The following is a 21,289-nucleotide window of genomic DNA, read 5'->3' on the forward strand; positions in this document are numbered from 1 at the left end:
CTGCCCTTGAGTCTAGCTGGTTCATCCAGCGCTTCTGAGGAGCCTGGGGCATGCCCACAGCCTGGAGTCCCTGCATTCTGTGTGCCTGGACCTCCAGGCAGCCCTACCCCATGCCTTCCGCAGTGGGCCCAACAGTAGTCCCTGCTTCCCTCCCCAGGTGGGCAGGAACAGCCTGGTCTCGCACCCCCATGTGCATGCACCTGCATATGCCCACATGCACAGACAAGGATGCACATGCCCACACGCACAGACAAGGACGCAGACTTGAGCTATGTGTGGAAGACCAATGGGATCCCCCGGGCCTGGCCCTGGTGCTCGACTCTCTTCCAGAGGCTGAAGTCAGCAGGAGGGTCACATGTGAACATGGCAGCAGAGGTCTAAGGGGAAGGGGCTCACTTGGTGTTTCCACGTTTGGCGGGAAACACTGACGTGCTCATAACCACCTAAGAGGGACATCCTGGGACTGGCATCAGGGCCTGAGTGCACAGGCGTTCTCGGCACCCATAGTGACATCACCCGCCCAGGGGCGTGGTTTCCTTTGGGTGCCTCGGACTCTCAGACGCTCCAGGTGGCCGTGGTGGGCTGACCTGCAGCGTGAGTGGTCATGGAGGCTGCAGACCCAGGTGCTGGCAGAGGTGGAGTGGCGGGAGATGCTGAAGACCAGAGAGGTCTGGATGGAGCTGGTGACTCAAATGGCCGTGAAGGCCACGAGGGCCTCGGAGGCGCGGGAGAGGCAGGTGCAGCCGCGGCTGGAGCCCCAGAGCTGGTGCAGGCACCTCACGCTCCTGGACCTGGCAGAGATGCCATGCCAGGGCCGGGTGGCCACCCCGCTCCAGGACCAGGTGGACATGCAGCGCCAGGGCCTGGTGTCCACGGTGCCCTGGGGCCAGGACACGTCAGGCCATGGCCTCTTGGACATGCTGCATCAGGAGTTGGTGGGTGTGTGCCACCCATGGCCAGAGGACCAAGAAGCCAACTTCTCAATTTGTATCCTATTTGAAGAGAGGCCAGGGGCGGGGGCTGGAGCAGGGAGGAATGGGCCTCCTGTAGACAGTGGAATGGAGAGAAAGCAGTCAGCCTGGGGATAGGAAGGGCTGTGGGGAGGGAGACCAAGAAGATGGCTAGAGGGTCTGGCCTTGGGGCATGGGTCAGGGGTGGCAGGGAGAGATGGAGGGGGCAGATGGCCTGAAGGGCTGGGAGCAGACTTGGGGTGGGGATGGAGACAAGTGAGAATGGCCAGAAGGAAACAGGCCTCCAAATGAAGAGTAGGCCTGAGGCACAGGCAAGGTTGGTGGAGATGGTCCCTTAACCTCGCCGCCACCAGCTCCATCGTAGTGCTCTTCCCGTCACCCATGGAGGCAGAGATGGCCCGCCAGTCCCTGAGCCCACACATCCAGCCCTATCGCAGGGCAGTAGGGAAGGAGCTCACAGTGAAGGGCAGCATCCTAGCAATGTTAGTTTGCAAAGGGGCCTGGGTGGGTGGCAGATGTCTGGGGTCATTCTAATAGTGAACTGGAGACCACCAAAAGACGAAGTCTAAGGATGTAGACATGTTCAGTGTGCCTGACACCAGCTGAGGGGGCAGAATTAGGAGAACAGTTCCCACATTTAATTTTATTTTCTTTTTCCCTCCCTTTTAGCCGGCTGATTGCTGAAGATGGTGGCCAGCTCCAAATTTCCATCATGTTCTGTCTCAAGCAGCTTTTCCTGTTGGTTGGGATCAACCAACCAATTACAGGGTACTTTGTGCCCCTAGTTATCCCTAAGCCTAGGCCAAGAAAGAGCACCTAATATTAACCTAGGCAGTGCATCCTTCCCCAGGGCATTGATTCCTACACTGGTTTCCTACACAGTTCACTTCAGTTGCTCAGTCATGTCCGACTCTTTGCAACCCCATGGACTGTAGCATGCCAGGCCTCCCTGTCCATCACCAACTCCCAGAGTTTACTCAAACTCATGTCCATTGAGTCAGTGATGCCCTCTAACCATCTCATCCTCTGTCATCCCCTTCTCCTCCCACCTTCAATCTTTCCCAGCATCAGGGTCTTTTCAAATGAGTCAGCTTTTTGCCATCAGGTGGCCAAAGTATGGAGTTTCAGCTTCAGCCTCAGTCCTTCCAATGAATATTCAGGACTGATCTCCTTTAGGATGAACTGATTGGATCTCTTTGCAGTCCAAGGGACTCTCAAGAGTCTTCTTCCAACACCACAGTTCAAAAGCATCCATTCTTCGGCACTCAGCTTTCTGTATAGTCCAACTCTCACATCCATACATGACTAGTGGAAAGACCATAGCCTTGACTAGATGGAACTTTGTTGACAAGGTAATGTCTCTGCTTTTTAATATCCTGTCTTGGTTGGTCATAACTTTTCTTCCAAGGAGTAAGTGTGTTTTAATTTCATGGCTGAAGTCACTATCTGCACTGATTTTGGAGCCCCCCAAAATAAAGCCTGTCACTGTTTGGACTGTTGCCCCATCTGTTGGCCATGAATTGAAGGGACCAGATGCCATGATCTTTGTTTTCTGAATGTTGAGCTTTAAGCCAACGTTTTCACTCTCCTCTTTCAGTTTCATAAAGAGATTCTTTAGTTCTTTGCTTTCTGCCATAAGTGTGGTGTCATTTGTGTATCTGAGATTATTGATATTTTCCCCAGAAGTCTTGATTCCAGCTTGTACTTCATCCAGCTCAGCATTTCACAGGATGTATTCTGCTGCTGCTGCTGCTGCTGCTGCTGCTAAGTCACGTCAGTCGTATCTGACTCTGTGTGACCCCATAGACAGCAGCCCACCAGGCTCCTCTGTCCATGGGATTTCCCAGGCAAGAATACTTGAGTGCATTGCCATTTCTTTCTCCACATAATGTATTACACAAAAACAAATGTACCAGGATATCCATTTCAGGTTTGTTTATAATACTGACAAATTTCAAACAGCCTAAAGACCTATATACAAGAGATTGGTTAAAATAACTATGGATTACACATTCTGAGGAATATTATACAGCTCTTAAAGTACTGTGGATGGCACAGGCTTCGCCGTATCCACTATATGGCCCAATTTTGGGTCGATTCTGGGTGCCCTATCTGGCAAGGGATGGTCACCCTCCTTGTCCCCTTCCTCCAGCTGCCCCTTGCAGTGTCCCTCCCCTCCTTTGACTCACTGGGCTCCTTTTCTACCATGATATGGGTTGATCAGCAAGGAACTAATCCCTTAGTAACAAAATAGGCCTATTTCTCCCTTGAAGTATTAAAGAAGGACCAAGTCTTCAGACCACATTGCTATGCTATGCTAAGTCACTTCAGTCGTGTCTGACTCTGTGTGACCCCATAGACGGCAGCCCACCAGGCTCTGCCGTCCCTGGGATTCTCCAGGCAAGAACACTGGAGTGGGTTACCATTTCCTTCTCCAATGCAAGAAAATGAAAAGTGAAAGTGAAGTTGCTCAGTCGTGTCCAACTCTTAGCGACCCCATGGACTGCAGCCTACCAGGCTCCTCTGCCAATGGGATTTTCCAGGCAAGAGTACTGGAGTGGGGTGCCATTGCCTTCTCCATCAGACCACATTGGTTAAGTAAAAAAGAAAATTATGATTCTTCAATTCACTGATAGTCAAGACTTTGCTATTGCAAGTGAAAAACAAGTGGAACAAAAACAACCAAGAATATCCACAGTGGTTTTTCAGCCAAAGGGAGAGTTTCTGGGTCTGTGTAACTACAAGGTACAGAAGTAGTTTGTCTTTAGGCATGGCTAGATCCAGCATTTTGTTCCCTGAGATTTGCCTTCTTGCTCCAACTCTCCCTCTGTCCTTTGACATCCTGTCTCCCCTAGAGACCCAAAGTGTCACTGGTTGGATGATATCACCACAGCTGCAGGAAAGCAGTGCTTCAAGTAGGCAGGCCTGGGCCACATGCCAACCCCTGGAATCAGAGGTGAAGTCAACTCTATCACAGTCACAGTGGCTGAGAGAAAAGGAAAGGGGCAATTTTCCCAGGTGACAGCATATCAGTACCAAGAAAAGGAAAATAGATGCTGGGTTATGAAACTCATACATGTCCTCGACAGTGGTATACACTTTTCATCAAATTCAAAATCAAGTTCCAATGTTTTAAAGGAACAAGACTGGGAAAGATTATTTCTTAATCTAATAGAGCATGCATGCTCAGTCCGACTGTCACATTCAACTCTTTGCAACCCCATAGACAGTAGACTGCCAGTCTCCTCTGTCCCTGGAATTTTCCAGGCAAGAATACTGGAGTGGGTTGCCATTTCCTCTCCAAGGGATCTTCTCAACCCAGGGTTTGAAACTGCATCTCTTGCATCTCCTGCATTAGCAGGTGGATTCTTTACCACTGTGCCACCTGGGAAGCCCATTAATCTAATAGAGCAGACAATTATTTTCCCAAATAAAGAAAATACTGATGTCAGGGACTTCCCTGGTGGTCCAGTGGCTAGGACTCCACAATTCCAATGCAGGTTGCCCAGGTTCAATTCCTTGTGAGCTGACTAGATCCCACATCGCTGCAATTATTAAATAAGAGCTCGCATGCTGCATTGAAGATCCTGCATGCTGCAACTGAGACCCACACAAATTAAAAAAAGGTCAAAAGTAATACCCACAGTCACATAGTGGGAGCATACTATTAAAACAGGAACATATCATCTCCTCACACAGATTCTCAACTTCTTCGGATTTCTTTCTTATTGTTTTGTTGTTTAGTTGCTCAATTGTATTCTACTCCACAACCCTATGGATTGCAGCCCACCAGGATCCTCTGTCCATGGGATTTCCCAGGCAAGAATACCTGATGGGTTGTCCTTTTCTACTCCAGGGGATCTTCCTGAATCAGATGAAATCCGAGTCTCTTGCATTGGCAGGTGGGTTCTTTACCACTGAGCCACCAAGGGATGGGCTTATTCTGATTTACTTAATCTTTATTCAGTGAAGATGCACATTTACTTTCTTTCAATGTTAACACTGTGCCACTTCCCAGGAGGCACAATGGTAAAGAATCTGCCTGCCACTGCAGGGGATGTGGGCTCGATCCCTAGGTCAGAAAGATCCCCTGGAGGAAGAAATGGCAACCCACTTGAGTATTCTTACCTGGAAAACTCCATGGACAGAGGAGCCTGGCAGGCTATAATCCATGGGGTTGCAAAGAGTTGAACACAACTGAGTGACTGAGTACACCTTATCTGCAGATAACCTGATCATACATGTAGAAAATATGGTGTTATTCACAGAACTACTAAAACTATCAGGAAATTTCATGAGGTTGCAGCAAATACTAAACATTGGAGGGAGCTAACTCCTCCCCCAAAGACTTAACTAATTGTCCCCAAACTTTTCTACATTGATCAGAAACAAGGTCAGTAGGCCATAAAGTTACAGTTCTATAGTTTCTGAGTTGTTTGATCTTCTGCAAGCTAAGGTTTTTACTTTGGGAGGAATCAGACCTACTGGTAAAGGTGGTCAGCAAACTAGAATTCTGGGGGGGAGGCACACTTTTGAGTAGCAACCACCTACTGTAGGCCAATAGCCTTAAAAAATCAATAGAAAAGTAAAATTTTATCTCAGTATTTCTACCCTTTGGAATCTATCTTGAGGACATAACCAATCAGGCAAAGACTTATACAGAAGAATTCCACTGAATCATTATTAGGGACAAATAGAAACATATTAAATGTTTAACAAGAGATAGGAATACTGAACCACCTGAACTTCCTCTTGAGAAGTCTGTATGCATGTCAGGAAGCAACAGTTAGAAATGGACATGGAACAACAGACTGGTTCCAATAGGGAAAGGAGTACATCAAGGCTGTATATTGTCACCCTGCTTATTTAACTTATATGCAGAGTACATCATGAGAAACACTGGGCTGGATGAAGCACAAGCTGGAATCAAGATTGCTGGGAGAAATATCAATAACCTCAGATATGCAGATGACAGCACCCTTATGGCAGAAAGTGAAGAGGAACTAAAGAATCTGTTGATGAAAGTGAAAGAGGAGAGTGAAAAAGTTGGCTTAAAGCTCAACATTCATAAAACTAAGATCATGGCATCTGGTCCCATCACTTCATGGGAAATAGATGGGGAAACAGTGGAAACAGTGTCAGACTTTATTTTTGGGGGCTCCAAAATCACACTGCAGATGGTGATTGCAGCCATGAAATTAAAAGACACTTACTCCTAGGAAGGAAAGTTATGACCAACCTAGACAGCAAAGGCAATGCCAAAGAATGCTCAAACTACTGCACAATTGCACTCATCTCACAGGCTAGTAATGCTCAAAGTTCTGTAAGCCAGGCTTCAGCAGTACATGAACCGTGAACTTCCAGATGTTCAAGCTGGTTTTAGAAAAGGCAGAGGAACCAGAGATCAAATTGCCAACATCCGCTGGATCATCAAAAAAGCAAGAGAGTTCCAGAAAAACATCTATTTCTGCTTTATTGACTATGCCAAAGCCTTTGACTGTGTGGATCACAATAAACTGTGGAAAATTCTGAAAGAAATGGGAATACCAGACCACCTGACCTGCCTCTTGAGAAACCTATATGAGGTCAGGAAGCAACAGTTAGAAATGGACATGGAACAACAGACCGGTTCCAAATTGGAAAAGGAGTACGTCAAGGCTGTATGCTGTCACCCTGCTTATTTAACTTATATGCCGAGTACATTATGAGAAATGCTGGGCTGGAAGAAGCACGAGCTGGAATCAAGATTTCTGGGAGAAATATCAATAACCTCAGATATGCAGATGACACCACCCTTATGGCAGAAAGTGAAGAGGAACTAAAGAGCCTTTTGATGAAAGTGAAAGAGGAGAGTTAAAAAGTTGGCTTAAAGCTCAACTTTCAGAAAACAAAGATCATGGCATCTGGTCCCATCACTTCATGGGAAATAGATGGGGAAACAGTGGAAACAGTGTCAGACTTTATTTTTGGGGGCTCCAAAATCACACTGCAGATGGTGATTGCAGCCATGAAATTAAAAGATGCTTATTCCTTGGAAGGAAAGTTATGACCAACCTAGATAGCATATTCAAAAGCAGAGACATTACTTTGCCAACAAAGGTCCATCTAGTCAAGGCTATGGTTTTTCCAGTAGTCATGTATGGATGTGAGAGTTGGACTGTGAAGAAAGCTGAGCGCTGAAGAATTGATGCTTTTGAACTGTGGTGTTGGAGAAGACTCTTGAGAGTCCCTTGGACTGCAAGGAAATCCAAGCAGTCCATTCTAAAGGAGATCAGCCCTGGGTGTTCTTTGGAAGGACTGATGCTAAAGCTGAAACTCCAGTACTTTGTCCACCTCATGCGAAGAGTTGACTCGTTGGAAAAGACTCTGATGCTGGGAGGGATTGGGGGCAGAAGGAAAAGGGGACGACAGAGGATGAGATGGCTGCATGGCATCAGGGACTCGATGGACGTGAGATTGAGTGAACTCTGGGAGTTGGTGATGGACAGGGAGGCCTGGCGTGCTGCAATTCATTGGGTCACAAAGAGTTGGACACGACTGAGCGACTGAACTGAACTGAACTGAGACAGCACATTAAAAAGCAGAGACATTGCTTTCCCAACAAAGGTCCATCTAGTCAAGGCCATGGTTTTTCCACTAGTCATGTATGGATGTGAGAGTTGGAATATAAAATAAAGCTGAGTGCTTAAAAATTGATGCTTTTGAACTGTAGTGTTGGAGAAGACTCTTGAGAGTCCCTTGGACTATAAGGAGATCCAACCAGTCCATCCTAAAGGAGATCAGTCCTGAATATTCATTGGAAGGACTGATGTTGAAGCTGAAACTCCAGTACTTTGGCCACCTGATGCGAAGAACTGACTCATTTGAAAAGACCCTGATACTGGGAAAGATTGAAGGTGGCAGAAGAGGATGACAGAAGTTGAGATGTTTGAATGGCATCACGGACTCAGTGGATATGTTTAGGTAAACTCCGGGAGTAGGTGATGGACAGGGATGCCTGGCGTGCTGCAGTCCATGGGGTTGCAAAGAATTGGACATGACTGAGAGACTGAACTGAACTGACTGAACACTTACATTATGCTACTTCTTATATGCATCCAAGTACATGTTTTTGAATAAATTTTTGAAAGACAAAATGCTTATATGTTAAATAAAAACGATTCCAGGAAAAAATTAATCCTGAATATGCAAAAATTAATTATTGTTATAGATGATGTGACAATCAGTTGTGTCCAACACTGTGACCCCATGGACTATACAATCCATGGAATTCTCCAGGTCAGAATGCTGGAATGCATAGCCTTTCCCTTCTCAGGAGATCTTCCCAACCCAGGGCTCGAACCCAGGTCTCCCTCATTAAAGGCGTATTCTTTACCAGCTGAGCCATATAAATGCCAATATAAAACTAAGAAAATATTCCAAAGTACCGACCACAGTTCATGCTGAATGAGAAGCCATAATAGATTTTAATTTTCTTCCATTTCCTAAATTGTCTTCAATTATACTGTACTACTAGACTATCTGAAGCCCAGAACCTTCCCTTGAAACCAAGGAGAAAGGCAAGAAACTGTGGAGGCCCAGTATTTGAAAATATATTCAGACACAGAATGATAGTTCAGCTTTATTTTATGCTACAAGAAATACTGAAACACCCTCCTCCTCCAGCCAGTGGAAAACAACAGGGCCAAGAGTGCCTAAGGCCAATATAAGCAAACAATTAGGCCCTCATAATAAATCCCTCTTCTCCTCCTGGTCACCTCTATCTCCCTCCTCCCTCTTCTCTTCTCCATGTAACTCTGTGAACCTCTTTGGGTGCCACTCACTGTGGAGAATCTTTTCACCATTAACCTAGATGTTTTATCATCTGTGCTATATGGATGGAGAATTCTTGAGGCTACTGTAAGAATAAGACTGAAAGCCAGAGGCAGGAGGCTTAAATCCAAAACTTGAGAACACCAGAAAACTCCTAACTCCAGGGAACATGAATTGACAAGAGCTCATCCAAAAGCCTCCATACCTACACTTAAACCAAGCTCCACCCAAGAGCCAACAAATTCCAGAGCAAGACATACCATGCTGATTCTCCAGCAACACAGGAACACAGCCCTGAGCATTAAAATACAGGCTGCCCAATGTCATGCCAAACCCACAGACACCCCAAAAATCACACTGGACACTTCATTGCACTCCAGAGAGAAGAGATCCAGCTCCACCCACCAGAACACAGATGCAAGCTTCCCTAACCAGGAAATCTTGACAAGCCACTCGTCCAACCCCACCCACACAGAGCAACCTCCAAAATAAAGAGGAACCACATACTTCCAGCCTACAGAAAGGCCACCCCAAACACAGCAATCTAAACAAATGACACTGGGAAGACCCAGAGGGAGGGGATGGGGAGGGAGGTGGGAGGGGGGTTCAGGATGGGGAACACATGTACACCCATGGCATATTCATGTCAATGTATGGCAAAACCAATACAATATTGTAAAGTAATTAGCCTTCAATTAAAATAAATAAATTTATATTTAAAAAGAAATAAACAAATGAAAAGGCAAAGAAATAGTCAGCAGGTAAAGGAACATGATAAATGCCGACCAAACCAAACCAAAGAGGAGGAGATAGGGAGTCTACCTGAAAAAGAATTCAGAATAATGATAGTAAAGAGGATCCAAAATCTTGAAAACGAAATGGAGTTACAGGTAAATAGACTAGAGACAAGGATTGAGAAGATTCAAGAAATGTTTATCAAGGACCGAGAAGAAATAAAAAAGAGTCAATCAATAATGAATAATGCAATAACTGAGATCAAAACCACTCTGGAGGGAACCAACAGTAGAATAACTGAGGCAAAGGATAAGATAAGTGAGGTGGAAGATAGAAAGGTGGAAATAAATGAAGGAGAGAGGAAAAAAGAATTAAAAGAAATGAGGACAGCCTCAGAGACCTCTGGAACAATGTTAAATTCCCCAAGATTCAAATCATAGGAGTCCCAGAAGAAGAAGACAAAACAAAAGGGCATGAGAAAACACTTGAGGAGATAACAGTTGAAAACTTCCCTAAAATGGGGAAGGAAATAGCCACCCAAGTCCAAGAAACCCAGCAAGGATCTCATTCAAATATGAAGGAGAAATCAAAAGCTTTACAGACTAGCAAAACCTGAGAGAATTCAGCACGACCAAACCAGCTCTTCAACAAATGCTAAAGCATTTATTTCATTTACTTAATTTATTTCTCAGGAAACAGAAAAAAGGTTTATAAACTTGAACCCAAAACAACAAAGTAAATGGCAATGGGGTCATACTTATCAATAATTACCTTAAATGTAAATGGGTTGAATGCCCCAAACAAAAGACAAAGACTGGCTGAATGGATACAAAAACAAGACCCCTATATATTCTGTCTACAAGAGACCCACCTCAAAACAAGGGACACATACAGACTGAAAGTGAAGGGCTGGAAAAAGATATTCCATGCAAATGGAGACCAAAAGAAAGCAAGAGTAGCAATACTCATATCAGATAAAATAGACTTTGAAATAAAGGCTGTGAAAAGAGACAAAGAAGGACACTACATAATGATCAAAGGATCGATCCAAGAAGAAGATGTAACTATTATATATATATATAAAACATTTTATATATATATATATATATATATATAGGTGTGTGTGTGTATGTATATATATATATATATTTACATATATATATGCACCCAACATAGGAGCAGCACAATATGTAAAGGAAATGCTAACAAGTATGAAAGGGGAAATTAACAGTAACAAAATAATAGTGGGAGACTTTAATACCCCACTTACACCCATGGATAGATCAACTAAACAGAAAATTAACAAGGAAACACAAACTTTAAATGGACCAGTTAGACCTAATTGATATCTGTAGGACATTTCACCCCAAAACAATGAATTTCACCTTTTTCTCAAGTGCACATGGAACATTCTCCAGGATAGATCACATCCTGGGCAATAAATCTAGCCTTGGTAAATTCAAAAAACTGTGTAATCATTTCAAGCATCTTTTCTGATCACAATGTGGTTAAGATTAGATGTCAACTACAGGGGAAAAAAACTATTAAAAATACAAACATATGGAGGCTAAAGAACATGCTTCAGAATAACCAGCAAATCAGAAGAAATCAAAAAAGAAATCAAAATATGCATTGAAACAAATGAAAACAAAAACACAACCCAAAACCTATGGGATTTAGGGAAAGCAGTGCTAAGTGGAAGTTTCATAGCAATACAAGCTTACCTCAAGAAACAAGAGAAAAGTAGAATACATAACCTAACTTTACACCTAAAGCAACAAGAAAAAGAAGAAATGAAAAACTCCAGGGTTAGTAGAAGGAAAGAAATCATAAACATTAGGGCAGAAATAAATGAAAAAGAAACAAAGAAGACTATAGCAAAACTCAACAAAACTAAAAGCTGGTTCTTTGAGCAGATAAATAAAATAGACAAACCAGTAGCCAGACTCATCAAGAAAAAAAGGAAGAAGAATCAATTCAACAAAATTAGAAATAAAAATGGAGAAATCGCAACAGACAACACAGAAATACAAAGGATCATAAGAGACTACTATCAGCAACTATAGGCCAATAAAATGGACAACTTGGAAGAAATGGACAAATTCTTAGAAAAGTATAACTTTCCAAAACTGAACCAGGAAGAAATAGAAAATCTTAACAGACCCATCACAAGCACGGAAATCGAAACAGGAATCAAAAATCTTCCAACAAACAAAAGCCCAGGACCAGATGGCTTCACAGCTGAATTCTACCAAAAATTTAGAGAACTAACACCTATCCTACTCAAACTCTTCCAGAAAATTGCAGAGGAAGGAAAACTGCCAAACTCATTCTATGAGGCCTCCAACACCCTAATACCAAAACCAGACAAAGATGCCACAAAAAAAGAGAACAACAGGCCAATATCTCTGATGAACATAGATGCAAAAATCCTCAACAAAATTCTAGCAAACAGAATCCAACAACATATTAAAATGATCATACGTCATGACCAAGTGGGCTTTATCCTAGGGATGCATGGATTCTTCAATATCCACAAAGCAATCAATGTAATACACCACATTAACAAATTGAAAGATAAAAACCATATGATTATCTCAATAGATGCAGAGAAAGCTCTTGACAAAATTCAACATCCATTTATGATAAAAAAAAAAAAATCCCTCCAGAAAGCAGGTATGGAAGGAACATACCTCAACATAATAAAAGCCATATATGATAAACCCACAGCAAACATTATCCTCAATGGTGAAAAACTGAGAGTATTTCCCCTAAAGTCAAGAATAAGACAAGGGTTCCCACTCTCAGCACTACTATTTAACATAGTTTTGGAAGTTTTACTCACAGCAATCAGGTAAGAAAAAGAAATAAAAAGAATCCAGATTGGAAAAGAAGTAAAACTCTCACTGTTTGCAAATGAGATGATTCTCTACATAGAAAACCCCAAAGACACCACCAGAAAATTACTAGAGGTAATCAATGAATATAGTAAAGTTGCAGGATATAAAATTAACACACAGAAATCCCTTGCATTCCTATACACTAACAATGAGAAAACAGAAAGAGAAATTAAGGAAACAATTCCATTCACCATTGCAACGAAAAGAATAAAATACTTAGGAATAAATCTACCTAAAGAAACAAAAGACCTACATATAGAAAACTATAAAACACTGATGAAAGAAATCAAAGATGACACAAATAGATGGGGAAATATACCATCTTCATGGATGGGAAGAATCAATATAGTGAAAATGAGTATACTACCCAAAGCAATCTATAGATTCAATGCAATCCTTATCAAGCTACCAACGATATTTTTCAGAGAACTAGAACAAATAATTTCACAATTTGTATGGAAACACAAAAAACCTCGAGTAGCCAAAGCAATCTTGAGAAAAAAGAATGGAACTGGAGGAATCAACCTGCCTGACTTCAGATTATACTATAAAGCTACAGTCATCAAGACAATATGGTACTGGCACAAAGACAGAAATATAGATCAATGGAACAAAATAGAAAGCCCAGAGATAAATCCATGCACATATGGACACCTTATCTTTGACAAAGGTGGCAAGAATATACAATGGAGAAAAGACAATCTCTTTAACAAGTGGTGCTGGGAAAACTTGGAAAAGCATGAAACTAGAACACTTTCTAACACCATACACAAAATTAAACTCAAAATTGGTTAAAGATCTAAATTTAAGACCAGAAACTATAAAAGTCCTAGAGGAAAACGTAGGCAAAACACTCTCCGACATAAATCACAGCAGGATTCTCTATCACCCACCTCCCAGAGTAATGGAAATAAAAGGAAAAATTAACAAATGGCATCTAATTAAACTGAAAAGCATTTGCACAACAAAGGAAACTATAAGTAAGATGAAAAGACAGCCTTCAGAATGGGAGAAAATAATAGCAAATGAAGCAACTGACAAAAAGTCAGTCTCAAGAATATACAAGCAGCTCATGCAGCTCAATTCCAGAAAAATAAACGACCCAATCAAAAAGTGGGCCAAAGAACTAAACAGACATTTCTCCAAAGAAGACATACAGATAGCTAACAAAAACATGAAAAGATGCTCAACATCACTCATTATTAGAGAAATGCAAATCAAAACCACAATGAGATACCATCTCACGGCAGTCAGAATGGTTCCCATCTGAAAGTCTACAAACAATAAATGCTGGAGAGGGTGCGGAGAAAAGGGAACCCTCTTACACTGTTGGTGGGAATGCAAACCAGTACAGCCACTATGGAGAACAGTATGGAGATTCCTTAAAAAACTGAGAACAGAACTCCCATACGACCCAGCAATCCCACTGCTGGGCATACACACCAGGAAACAAGAATTGAAAGAGACACTTGTACCCCAATGTTCATTGCAGCACTGTTTACAATAGCTAGGACATGCAAGCAACCTAGATGTCCATCAGCAGATGAATGGATAAGAAAGCTGTGGTACATATACACAATGGAGTATTACTCAGCTATTAAAAAGAATACATTTGAATCAGTTCTAATGAGGTGGATGAAACTGGAGCCTATTATACAGAGTGAAGTAAGTCAGAAAGAAAAACACCAATACAGTATATTAAGGCAGATATATGAAGTTTAGCAAGATGGTAACCATGACCCTATGTGGAAGACAGCAAAAGAGACACAGATATAAAGAACAGACTTTTGGACTCTGTGGGAGAAGGCGAGGGTGGGATGCTTTGAGAGAATATCCTTGAAACATGTATATTACCATATGTAAAACAGATCACCAGTCCAGGTTCAGTGCATGACACAGGGTGCTCAAGGCCGGCAAACTGGGATGACCCTGAGGGATGGGATCGGGAGGTAGGTAGGAGTGGGGTTCAGAATGGGGGATACATGTGCACCCATTGCTGATTCTTGTCAATGTATGGCAAAAACCACTACAATACTGCAAAGTAATTAGCCTCCAATTAAAACAAATAAATTTAAAAAAACTAAAAACAGAACTACCAAATGACCCAGTAATCCCACTACTGAGCATATACCCAGAAAAAAACATAATTCAAAAATGTATATGCACTCCAGTGTTCACAGCAGCACTTTTTATATCCAAGACAGGGAAGAAATCTAAATGTCCATCAATAGATAAATGGATTTTAAAAGACGTGGTACATATATACAATGAAATATCAGCCATAAAAGAGAAAAAAATCATGCCATTTGCAGCCATATGGATGGACATAAAGACTGTGATACTGAGTGAAGTCAGTCAGACAGGGAAACACAAATATCATGATATCGCTTATATGTGAAATCTAAAAAATGGTAGAAATGAACTTATTTACAAAACAGAAATAGAGTCATAGATGTAGAAAACAAACTTACGTTAACAAGGGGGAAAGCATGGTGTGGGTGGGAACAAATTGGGAGATTGGGATTGACATATACACTCTACTATATATAAAATAGATAATAAGCACCTACTGTATAGCACAGGGAACACTATTCAGTACTCTGTAATGGCCTATATGGAAAAGAATCTAAAAAAGAGTGGATATATGTATATATATATAAGTGAATCAACATTCAGAAAATGAAGATCATGGCATCCGGTCCCATCACTTCATGAGAAACAGATGGGGAAACAGTGTCAGGCTTTATTTTTGGGGGCTCCAAAATCACTGCAGATGGTGACTGCAGCCATGAAATTAAAAGACGCTTACTCCTTGGAAGAAAAGTTATGAGCAACCTAGATAGCATATTCAAAAGCATAGACATTACTTTGCCAACAAAGGTCCGTCTAGTCAAGGCTATGGTTTTTCCAGTGGTCATGTACGGATGTGAGAGTTGGACTGTGAAGAAAGCTGAGTGCCGAAGAATTGATGCTTTTGAACTGTGGTGTTAGAGAAGACTCTTTGAGAGTCCCTTGGACTGCAAGGAGATCCAACCAGTCCATTCTGAAGGAGATCAGCCCTGGGATTTCTTTGGAGGGAATGATGCTGAAGCTGAAACTCCAGTACTTCGGCCACCTCATGCGAAGAGTTGACTCATTGGAAAAGACTCCGATGCTGGGAGGGATTGGGGACAGAAGGAGAAGGGGACGACAGAGGATGAGATGGCTGTATGGCATCACTGACTCGATGGACGTGGGTCTGAGTGAACTCTGGGAGTTGGTGATGGACAGGGAGGCCTGACGTGCTGCGATTCATGGGGTCGCAGAGTCGGACACGACTGAGCGACTGAACTGAACTGATAAGTGAATCATTTTGTTGTACACCTGAAACTAACACAGAATTGTAAATCAACCATTGTTGTTCAGTCACTCAGTTGTGTTCAACACTTTGCGACCCCATAGACTTCAGCATGCCAGGTCTCTCTATCCCTCACCATCTCCTGGAGTTTGCCCAAGTTCATGTTCATCTCTGATGCTGTCCAGCCATCTCAACCTCTGACACCCTCTTCTCCTTCTACCCTCAATCTTTCCCAGCATCAGGGACTTTTCCAATGAGTCGTCTGTTCACATCAGGTGACCAAAATACTGGAGCTTTGGCTTCAACATCCGTCCTTCCAGTGAATATTCAGGGTTTTCCTTTAGGATTGACTGGTTTCATCTCCTTTCTGTCCAAGGCACTTTCAGGAGTCTTCTCTAGCACCACTGCTTGAAGGCATCAATTCTTTGGCACTCAGTTTTCTTAACTGTCTAGCTCTCACAACCATATGTGACCACTGAGAAGACCTTAGCCTTGAATATAGGGACCTTTGTCGGCAGAGTAATGTCTCTGATTTTAACAGCCTCTCTAGGTTTGCCATCCTTTTCTTGCCAAGAAGCAATCATCTTCTGATTTCATGGCTGCAGTCACCATCTGTGGTGATTTTGAAGCCCAAGAAGAGGAAATCTGTAACTACTTCCACCTTTTCCCCTTCTATTTGCCATGCAGTAATGAGGCTGGATGCCATGATCTTAGTTTTTTAAATATTTAGTCTTAAGCCAGCTTTTTCATTATCCTCCTTCACCCTCATCAAGAGGCTCTTTAGTTCCTCTTTGCTTTCTACCGTTAGACTGGTATCATCCGGGTATCTGAGGTTGTTGATGTTTCTCCTGCTTATCTTGATTTCAGCTTGTAACTCATCCAGCTTGGTATTTCATGATGTGCTCACCATATAGATCAAACAGACAGCATTTAGAGTAAGCAGACAGCCCTGTAGTTTTCCTTTCTCAATCTTGAACCAATCAGTTGTTCCATACAGGGTTCTAACTGTTGCTTTTTGACCCGTATACAGGTTTCTCAGGAGACAGGTACGATGGGCTGGTATTCCCATCTCTGTAAGAGCTTTCCACAGTTTGTCATGATCCACATAGTCAAAGACCTTACTTAGCACAGTCGAAGAAAGAGAGGTAGATGTTTTTCTGAAACTACCTTGCTTTCTCTATAATCCAGCGAATGTTGACAATTTGACCTCTAGTTCCTCTTCCTTTTCTAAAACGGACTTCCCTGGTGGCTCAGACAGTAAAGCATCTGCCTACAATGCAGGAGATCTGGGTTTGATTCCTGGGTCAAGAAGATCCTCTGGAGAAGGAAATGGAAACCCACTCTAGTACTCTTGCCTGGAAAATCCCATGGATGGAGGAGTGTGATAGGCTACAGTCCATGGAGTCACAAAGAGTTGGACATGACTGAGAGACTTCACTTTCACTTTCTTTCTTGTGGACATCTGGAAGCTCTTGGTTCGCATAATGCTGAAGCCTAGCATGCAAGATTTTAAGCATGACCTTACTAGCATGGGAGATGATTTGGCCCCTTTCATGCATCATAGCCTTGTTGTGGCGAAGGGGCTTGCATAACTCAGTGAAGCTATGAGCCATGACGTGCAAAGCCACCCAAGACAGATGGGCCGTAGCAGAAGAGTTCGGACAAAACGTGATCCACCAGAGGAGGGAATGGCAAACCACCCCAGTATACTTGCTGTGAGAACCTCATGAACTGTAAAAAAGGCCAAATCAATGATACTCCAACATAAATTTTAAAAAAACGTCATTTGCAAATATTTTCTCCCATTCAGTAGGTGGCCTTTTTGTTTTTATCAATAGTTTCATTCACTGTGGAAAATTTCCTGTTTGAATAGGTCCCATTTGTGTATTTCTGCTTGTATTTCTGTTCCCTGGGATGTCTCATGCAAACTGTCCTGTTCAGGGTGCCTTGTGGCATTGAGTGCTTGGTGGTTTAACTGTATACTGTTCACTGTCCAAAAAAAAAAAAAAAAAAACTTTTTTTGTGAGGATTCTTTGTTGCCTCCTTTTGCTAGGCATTTAATGGTACTATTATGGGATGGATTGTGCCACAGACTGAATGTTTGTGTCCCCTCAAAATTCATGTGTTGAAATCCTGACCTGAAAAATTATGGACTTTGGAGGTGGGGCCTTTGGGAGATGATCTGGGTCATGAGAGTAGAGCCCTCATGAATGGAATTAGTGCCCTGATAAAAGAGACCCCAAAGAGCTCGCTCACCCGTTCTGCCATGTGAGGACACAAGAAGGTGGCTGCTTATGAAGCACAAGTAGGCCATCTCCAGACACGAGATCCGCTGGTACCATGACCTTGGACTTCCAGCCTGTCTATAGTAGACTGTGCTAGTCTGTGATAGCAGCCCAACCTGACAAGCCATAGTGTCCCCCAAAAAGATGTTTAAGACCTAAGCTCCACTGCCTGTAAATGTGACCGTATTTGGAAATGGGGTCTCTTTAGATGTAATCAAGTTAAGATGTAGTCATACAGGCTTGGGGTGGCCCTAATCCAATGACTGGTGCCCTTATAAGAAAAGAAAGTGAGACATAGAGACACACAGGGAGAAGGCCATATAAAAATGAGGCAGAGACTGAAGTGACACGTCTAAGAGTCAAAGAACACCAAGGACCACAGGCCACCAATGTGAGGCTGGGAGCAAGGTGTGGAACAGGATTGCCCTCAGAGTCTGAAGCATGAGGTGCCCCTGCTCCCAACTGGATTTCAGAAAGAGAATAAATTTTTGTTAAGCCATCCAGTTTGTGGTCATGTGTTACAACAGCCCTGAGAAAGTCACATGGGTGCTATCAGCCCAGGAACACTTGGAACAAAATTTAGGCCTTGAAGTCCCTAAAGCACCCCAGCTACTCAAACCCAAACAGCACAGAGCCAGGCCTACAACCCCAAATTCATGCTTTGGTATCCTGTGTCTGTGAGCACCTCATCAACACTCCCTGCAGCCCCAGCGCTGGGGTGAGTTGGGTTGACTTTCGGCCTCCCTTGTGTTCAGTTCCAGAACCTGCATCCTTGGGGCACAGTAGCCTCAGTGGCCTCCTTCTCAGACTCCCATTTCCTCTCAGCTTTCACTCTCTTGTTGGTTCTAAACTGCTTTAACAGATTTGAAGAATATTTCATCTGTCATTTGTAGTTATTTTCAACAGAAAATTTTGACTACTACTGCCCACGGTTAGAGAAGCCCAGGCTTGTTCTGTCACACTCCTGGATGCTGACTGAATCCTCATTCTGGTACTGCAGACATCTACGTGATTCTGAGAGATCAATCCCCACCTCGGCCCAGACCCACAACGCTCAGACGCAATGGAACCTGCAGAATTCACAGAACAGCTCCATCCCTGGGTCTCCCTGCTTCCAGACGCATCAGACCTACCACACGCCCTGTGCTCTGCTCCACCCAGGATGCGATAGTATCGGCTGTGCCTGCACCCCGCCCCTGACACGCACACCCCTCCCTATGGGGGGGTTCTCCTCTAAAGAAAGGACAGAGCAGGGGCACCTGCATCGAGAGACCAAGGCAGACAGTCCCCTGTTCTCTTCTGACCTGCGATGAGTGCACACGGGGCTTCTCAGCAAACTCATTGCCTATCCTCGCGCTGGTCCAGGGGTTCCACCCTATAGTGGACAGAGATGGAAAACAAACCAGAAAAGATTGGAGACTCCAACAGGGCAATGGATTTAGGATGGAGACTTTAGATGAAGGTAATGTTTCAACTGCAAGCTGAACAACAAAAAGAAACGAGCCATGCAAAGATTTGGGAAAGGGCATCCTCTGCTATGGCTGAGGGCTGGGGGGGAGGGGGGCAAAAGGGGCAAAAGCCTAAAGATACAGTCAAGGAAGGGGAAGAGGGTGACATTGACTCTTGGTAAGAACATGCCAGTCAACCTCTGGCACTCAGGAATGGCCAACTGTGGCTGACTTCTTTGCAGCCTAAGGTCAGGACCCTGGGCCAACCCAGCTCCCTTTTGAGTCCCCATCTGAGAAAACAGGGCTAGCAAGAGAATGTAATTTGTTCCAGCCAACATTTGACTGAGCACCCCCCTTCCCCCTTTCTCCAAGTCTTTCCTAAGAAGGCTCCCCACATGTGAACCCCTGCTCTGTCCCTTTGAGATGTCCATGTACCTCCAACAACCCAGGTGAGGCTTTCTAGGGGACCTGAGAGTCATTCCTTTGAAATGGGATCCTCAGGAAGGACAGGGCCTGAGTCTACCCATCTCTGAGTAGGATGGAATCGTAACATCCAAGAACTGACCCCGGGGACGGACACTGCTGACCTCACCACACTGACCCTGACCAACCCGCTGTGGGTTTTCACTGGAGACCCTGCTCACTGACCCCACCTCACTCTCCCTTCAAATCACCAGCACTCCTGTGCCAATCAGAAGGGTGCCTGGCACCCTCGCCTGCTGACCAAACAAAACCAGTTCCTACCCCTTTACCTAAAGGCCAGTTGAGCTGCTCCACAACTGCATATCCTAATGCTGCTGACATGAGACAGATGAGGACCGGGCAGGTAGAGATACGGAGTTAGTATCTAATGGGGATAAGGTTTCCATTAGGGAAGACGAAAAGGTTCTGGGAATGGATGGTGGGGTGGTTGCCCAACCATGTGAATATGCTTCTTGCCACTAAACTGTGCACTTAAAATGGTTAAAATGGTAAATCTTATGTGTATTTTACTACAAGAAAAAAAAAACAAAAACAAAAACACCTGCATCATTAAAGTGTTTGGAGTCTGTAAGACTGTTCTAACTCTGTTGCAGAGGAAGAGGGTGGGAAGATTTGGGAGAATGGCATTGAAACATGTATAGTATCATGTATGAAACGAGTTGCCAGTCCAGGTTCTATGCACGATATTGGATGCTTGGGGCTGGTGCACTGAGACGGCCCAGAGGGAAGGTATGGGGAGGGAGGAGGGTTCAGGATGGGGGAACACATGTATACCTGTAGCGGATTCATTTTGATATTTGGCAAAACTAATACAATTTGTGAAGTTTAAAAATAAAATAAAATTTTAAAAAAAGTGTTTGGAGAACACCTTTGAAAATAAACTTTTAACAATCAGCTTTTAAAAACATAATTTGCAGCTTGGAATTATGTGTTCTTAGGTTTAAAGAGTGAGTCACATTATCTTTGAAGTTGCAAGGATTAACAAGCAGTTAGTTAGTTAGCAGTCAGTGTGTGTGTGTGTTTTGTTTTGAGCACCCAATGCAGTCCCTGGGGATGTGCTCAGAGACGTGCAACTGTTAGGAAGTCAGTGCTCACCAATGACTGGGTAACACAAGCACAAAAGCCAGGGGTGGCCACCCCTGTGCTTAGCAGAGCAGTTAATGCAACCGAGAACATGGGCACCTCTGCCATAGAGCACTGTTTATGATGCCTGTGGCAGCCCCACAATGCCACTAGACTCACGAAATCACTTTTGCTTCTTGCTGTATGTTCAGTTGGTTGCACTTAACTGCTCTCAGAGTCAGCAGGGAAGGTCCCA

At 43.5% G+C, this 21,289-nt stretch overlaps 2 protein-coding genes across 4 annotated transcripts in view; one reads left to right on the forward strand and one right to left on the reverse strand.

Moving 5' to 3' along the window:
- IKBKG (inhibitor of nuclear factor kappa B kinase regulatory subunit gamma) overlaps positions 1–21,289 on the reverse strand; it is a 55,308-nt gene that overhangs the window by 7,625 nt on the left and 26,394 nt on the right. The gene's annotated exons all lie outside the window — the stretch shown is intronic.
- LOC147341012 (uncharacterized) lies at positions 605–1,791 on the forward strand. Its single transcript, XM_086387151.1, has 3 exons — positions 605–987; positions 1,325–1,453; positions 1,641–1,791. The coding sequence occupies exons 1-3, from the start codon at positions 605–607 to the stop codon at positions 1,789–1,791; spliced, it is 663 nt and encodes a 220-aa protein (XP_086243277.1).

This window comes from Bos grunniens, chromosome X (assembly GCF_055505025.1).
Source record: "Bos grunniens cultivar Pamir isolate PY7600 chromosome X, Bosgru_T2T1.0, whole genome shotgun sequence".
NCBI classification, from domain to species: domain Eukaryota; kingdom Metazoa; phylum Chordata; class Mammalia; order Artiodactyla; family Bovidae; genus Bos; species Bos grunniens.